The sequence below is a fragment of the Vicia villosa genome, linkage group LG4, assembly GCF_029867415.1.
Source record: "Vicia villosa cultivar HV-30 ecotype Madison, WI linkage group LG4, Vvil1.0, whole genome shotgun sequence".
Classification (NCBI taxonomy): Eukaryota; Viridiplantae; Streptophyta; class Magnoliopsida; order Fabales; family Fabaceae; genus Vicia; species Vicia villosa.
In genome coordinates, this window is record NC_081183.1 from 169,633,749 (window position 1) to 169,639,961 (window position 6,213).

The 6,213-nt window shown below is 34.1% G+C and overlaps 2 protein-coding genes across 2 annotated transcripts; one reads left to right on the forward strand and one right to left on the reverse strand.

Moving 5' to 3' along the window:
• Nucleotides 1-1,131: 1,131 nt before the first annotated feature.
• On the reverse strand, nt 1,132-2,827 carry LOC131600242 (polygalacturonase inhibitor-like). Its single transcript, XM_058872432.1, has 2 exons — nt 1,725-2,827; nt 1,132-1,559 (listed from the first exon to the last, which is right to left on the reverse strand). The coding sequence occupies exon 1, from the start codon at nt 2,732-2,734 to the stop codon at nt 1,730-1,732; it is 1,005 nt and encodes a 334-aa protein (XP_058728415.1). The 5' UTR covers nt 2,735-2,827; the 3' UTR covers nt 1,132-1,559; nt 1,725-1,729.
• Nucleotides 2,828-4,785: 1,958 nt separating this feature from the next.
• Nucleotides 4,786-5,774, forward strand: LOC131600243 (polygalacturonase inhibitor-like). The gene has a single exon (XM_058872433.1). The coding sequence runs from the start codon at nt 4,799-4,801 to the stop codon at nt 5,705-5,707; it is 909 nt and encodes a 302-aa protein (XP_058728416.1). The 5' UTR covers nt 4,786-4,798; the 3' UTR covers nt 5,708-5,774.
• Nucleotides 5,775-6,213: the final 439 nt, after the last annotated feature.

Genomic DNA, 6,213 nt, shown 5'->3' on the forward strand with positions numbered 1-6,213 from the left:
TGAAGATCACCTACCATTTGGGCCTCACCATAAAAATTAGTATCTAACAACATAGGACATGCATCATTACCATGAAAATTTGAAGAACAAATATTGCAAATCACAAGTGGAATATGATTTTGATAGCACGATTGATGTTCTCTTGCTTCCATCAAATTAATAAGATAAGCCAACTGATCCAATGAGTCTCCCATTTTTTTTGACACGAAAGAACAAATATGATTAAAATAAATTCAAAAAAATACAAAAGCACGAAATTTAATCTAATGAAGACAAATAAAAATTTTGAGAATTTTTTTGGAATTTTTTGACACTATGAAAACAGTAAAAAATTAATTAAAAATAGAAAAAAGAGGAATTTGCGATTTTTAGGTTCGAAATCTTTTAGAATTCTATTCTAAATGAGTACTGTTCCTCGATTTTTTCTGATTTTCTGGAAAAAAATCGGAGCAAATTGAAACAGTAGGTTTCAAAACTTACTCGATATGCTGGAAAACTTATCACTGTACTGCAACCGGTATTGCAACCCTGAAAATCAACAAACACAAAAAAAAACAAGCAAAAACACTAAACCTATGACTCTAATATCAGTTAATAACAACAAGAATCCCCGGCAACGGCGCCAATTTGATCCGCTGTCGCGCACAGATCAAAAACGAGTATTTTGAAAATGTAGTTTAGCGGTAACGACAACTCGAATATCGTTCTCACAAGGATTCTTGATTTTATTAACTAACACTAAAAACGATAATGGGGGTTTGTTTTAGAATCAATTTATAAAACAAAGTAAAATAAGTGATTATCAAAATAAGCTAAACGACTAATCCTACTGATTCGGGTTCCGACTTATCATCGGTTATAATAACACCAACCCCTAAACGGCTTCGATCCTATTCGATTATGAGATTAATCAGACAAGCGCTTATCAAAATCATACGATTTATGTTCCTATTTACCGAATTAAGCAAACGGTTAAGAATATGACGAGTTAACGAATTAAGCAAACGATAACACGCAATTAAATTTAGGAACATGCATACAATCGAATTTAATCAATTCTATCCTATGAACAACAATCGAATTAAGCAAACAATTGTAATCAAATTAAGCAAATGATTTCATAGAAAAGAATTGAACAGAAATCGAATTTAAATTAGTATTAGAATAACCTCAAAGCAATGGAACCCATAAGCAGCAGGATTTGCCTTCGGGAATTAGTTCTTCATTCTAATCATGAAACCAAAAGTGAAATTTGTGGCAAAAAAGGTCTCCCCTATTCTAGCGGCTGCCAACCCTTATAAAACAAAATAAGGTTTTCTTCTCTACTAACTCAAACTGGGTCAAAAACATAACCCAAGCCCATAAACTAATGATCCAAAACTAAATAAAACTAATGCTGCAGCTTCAAACGAAATTCTGGAAAATATGCGCTCCGAATCTGACTTTGACTCCAACACGAAAGTTGTAGCTCTTTCTCTTAGCTTTCCGGCGATTATTAGAACGCGTCGATCCGATTCCCGAAGCTCCAGTTATGATCAATTTAGTGCAGACTGCTAATGCTGAAAATAGATTGCGAAAATCAAATAAGTGCAAAAATAAACTGATTTATAAAAACACATTAAAATAGAAAAATAAACAAGGTAAAGTAAAGAAATGCCTAAGTAAAAATATAGGAGAATGTGCATAAATATGCACTGATCATAAATCAACAGCTTAGTCCTTACAATGATTACTTGCAGCTGGGAAGAGGAGATCCACATAAACACTTGTTATGAACAAATGAAGAAACATCAAAAGTTTTGAAATATCCAACCTTTGGAATCTCACCACATAGCCTATTATAGCTCACATTCAAAAACGTTACATTTTCCATTGCCATAGGAAAGTTACCATAGATCTTATTGTGACTCACATCCAACGTTGTTATGGTTTGAGACAACTCAACTCTTCCAAAATCAAAAGCAAAACGGTTCCCCGAAATGTCTACTACCAATGTCTTTTTGTTGGAACCAAAAAGCATAGAAGCATCACCTTCAAACTTATTATAAGCCAATTCAAGAACGTAAATATCCAACATGGCCAGTGAAATAGGAAGTTTCCCCGAGAGTTTGTTGTAAGAGAGATCCAAAGAAGCCACGTTGCTGTTATTGAAGTAACCATACGTTGTAGGGATTGTACCTGTTAAATTGTTGTTGTTAAAGAGAACACCAGAAAGACTAGGTAATTTGTATAGTGAAGTTGGGAGTGTTCCAAAGAGGTTATTATGCGAAAGATCCAAGTTTACTAGGTTTGTAAACTGGTCTGTGAAATTCGGTATTGGACCTGTTACGCCGGTTGAGCTTATTGTGAGGTATTTGAGTTTGGTGAGTTTGGTTATAGACTGTGGAATTGGTCCAGTGAGATTTGGTAAATCGAAGATAAATAGTGCCTCTAAGAAAGGTAAGTTAGCGATGGATGGAGGAAATTGAGAAGAAAGGTTTGTGTCATTTGAGATACTGAGATAACCGACACGTTCGTTGATTAAGGCAGAACAACCAACGCCGTACCAGTTGAAGTTGCAACAGTCGGTGTTTGGTTTCCATGAGGAGAGAAGAGATGGATTGTTGAATTCCTTTTTGATTTGGAGGAGGATTCTTTCATCTTCTGGATGGCATCTTTTGGAGAGAGAGGGTGTAGTTTGAGAGAGGAATGTGAATGTGAAAAGAAGAAACAAGTTAGTTATAATGGTGGACATTGATTGGTATGGGTTTTTGTTTGTTATTTGTAGATTGGGATGAGAGAAATGGATGAGGGGTTTGTTGGTTTATATAGAGCTAGCTTGAGATGGTAGTGGTTTGACGGCTATTGGTTTTGGCTTGCAAGTTGCGAATGCTATATATAATGAGAGGGGACAACTTCTCTACCCATCACAAAAAGTTGGGTAGTGTACCTCCAACCAATCACATGATTTCATCTCATTTAAGACATTTAATTATTTATTAAAATAGTACAAATGTTTGTTGTTTTCAAAGAATTTTACAAAGGAGGTAATCTTACCCAACTTTTTGAGTTGGGTAGATAAGAATTCACCATAATGAGATGTCTAGAAAAGTAGTAGTCAAAAGTCAAAACAAGTCAGCGGTTCTACGAGTACGAATGTATCTCTTCTAAATCAATGTCGACCAAAACTGAGATATTTAGAAACTGGTGTGCTATTCTTGAACAATGTTTTTTAAAAATTAAAAATATTTATTTTATGAATATTATGTGAAGAGTGATCGTGAACAATATATGAACAATAATTTTAAAAAAAAATGAAGTTGTTTAATGAAATGTAAAAAATTAGTTAATAAAGTGATGAATTTGGTTAATAAACACTTTTAAAAATAATTTTTAGTAGTAAAACAAAGTTGGTTAATAAAATGTAAAAAATTGGTTAATAAAGTTATGAAGTTGTTTAATAAAGTGCCTAAATTTTTAGTAGCTACGAAGTTGGTTAATAAAATTTAAAATATTGGTTAATAAAGATATGAAGTTGGTTAATCGTCTCTATACTCCCTCAATTTAAAAAAATATGATTTTTTTTATTTAAAAAAAATTATTATTAGGATTTTGCATAACACTTTTGAACTACTTCCCAGAATATTTTATTTCCTTAGTAGAATTTTCTGGTGCTAACACCTCGCCCCGACCAGCTGCTGCTATGGACATCAAGGTGAAACACTGATACATCTGGTAGTGGTAGGTAGAATCTGGATGTAAACATAGTTCTTTTCCTTGAGCCTAACTCATCCCTATCAAACTGGCTGGTAGATTGAGGATTGGTCCCACTTAACACACCCTCTTACGTCCAGGACAAGACAACTGGAGCGTGGAAATAAGTGGTGGGTGGTCCAATGGCAGAAATCATAATAGGTGCCCAATCGGATCTTAAACCATGTTAAGAAATGTGGTTGGACCTAACTTATCCCTACAAAATCGGTTGGTAGAGTGAGGATTACACTCACTTATAAGCACATGTTTAGGCCCCCTCACGCACCGGATCTTAAATCAGACTCTGATACCATGCTAAGAAATGTGGTTGGACCTAACTCATCCATACAAAATCGGCTGGTAGAGTGATGATTGTCCCACTTATAAACACATGTTTAAGCCATATATTAGATGTGAGACTCTTAAAGCCCCGACCAATATGATATATATTTAAAATATATTATATTATTCTAATAAATTTTTCAATGTGCGTTGTATGGGTGTAAAAACTAGTTATATAAAAATGGTAGGATAAAATCGTGAATCAACGGGGAAGTTGTTACAATTTAGTAGCAAACATCTGATTTGCATGAGGTAGGAATTGCTCTTAGCTTGTAGCTCATAGAATATGCTTTTCCGGGCTTCTAAAACCTTATATGTAGCTAGCTGATTTATCACCTTTATTTTGACTAAAACATGCTGTTGAGGACACATCAATGTCTCCAATGTTTTCTCCTACAAGAAATGAAAATAAAACCATGAGCATCTCAAATACAACTAACAAATAATCATATACATGGAGCAACAAGCTCAATTGTTTTGAATACTGTTATAGCATGACAACTTGTATATATATATATATATATATATATATATATATATATATATATATATATATATATATATATATATATATATATATATATATATATATATATATATATATATATATATATATATATATATATATATATATATATATATATATATATATATATATATATAAACCTACATACTTCTCATCCAAAACTCATAAGCAAAATACACACACAAACCAACTAAGACAATGGCAACTAAGTTGTTTCTCCTATTAATATTGCTCTCTCATTTTGCATCATCTCTCTCAGAAGGATGCCACCCACAAGACCAAAAAGCCCTTCTCCAAATTAAGAAAGAACTCAACAACCCAACTCTTCTCTCTTCATGGAAACCAAACACAAATTGTTGTGACTCTAGTTGGTATGGTGTTATTTGCGCACCTTCTAGCAACCGTGTCTACTCTCTACTTTTCGAAAGCAACGATGACCTTGCTTCTCCTTTTCCACCTTCTATAGGTAACCTACCTTACTTGGAGAACATTCTTATATACAACCTACAACACCTTACTGGCTCAATCCCTCACTCCATAACCAAACTCACCCATCTCAAATCCCTTACAATCAAAAAAACTGGTGTATCAGGTCCAATACCAAACATCATTGGCAAACTGAAAAGCCTCACTTTCTTGGATCTCTCAGAGAATCGCCTTTCCGGGACACTTCCTTCTAACCTCTTCCACTTGCCTAATTTTGAAGCAATGTACCTTCAAAACAACGAGTTAACAGGTCCAATCCCTTCTTCATTGGCAAGGTTGAACTCTTTGGTTGTTGACTTGTCTTATAACAGGTTTGAAGGTGATGCCTCGATGTTTTTTGGTTTCACGAAAAAGACAGAAACGATAGACCTTTCGTGGAACAAGCTAAGGTTTGATATGGGAGGACTAGAGTTTCCTAAGAACTTAAAGCATTTGGATATGAGTCATAATCGCGTTTATGGAAAACTTCCTGAGGGGGTGAAGAATTTGGAGTGGTTGGATGTGAGTTACAATAGACTATGTGGTGAGATTCCAAGGGGTGGCATATTGCAGGCCTTGGGTAAGAGTTCTTTCTCTCATAACAAGTGTTTGTGTGGTTCTCCTCTTCCAAGATGCAAGTGAATATAATAACTTCATGTAACACGGAGTAATTCGATGCATCTTTTAGGGAAATAAACTCGATGCATCTTTTAGGGAAATAAACTCGATGCGTTTTATTAATAATCAATGGAACAATGAAATAAGGATATGGCAACCATGTTAACTTGCCTTTGAGCATATTCTGTTAAGAGTGTAATTCAATTGTTATCACAGTTTATGTAGTTACGCTTGTGATTAGGTTTGTCAAACCAGAAATATGGTAGAACAGATTTAAACATAAAAAGAAAACCAAAAAATCATAAACAAGTGCAAGTAACTAGAAGCTTGCAACCAAAGTAATTACAAGCCAAAGCCCTATGTATAACATGTTTTCATTCAGGAACTGTTGCACTCAACAACAAATGCCAATATGTTTCTGGCTTAATCCAATATGTTTTCAGCTTGACATTTGTTTATGCATAAATCAGCCTATAGTTTAAAATTCATTTCTGGTTTGGCATTTGTTATGATGGCTTGTCATCAGTTTA

Coding starts and splice junctions, on each gene's coding strand:
- LOC131600242 (XM_058872432.1), bottom strand. CDS start 2,734: ATGTCCACCATTATAACTAACTTGTTTCTTCTTTTCACATTCACATTC.
- LOC131600243 (XM_058872433.1), top strand. CDS start 4,799: ATGGCAACTAAGTTGTTTCTCCTATTAATATTGCTCTCTCATTTTGCA.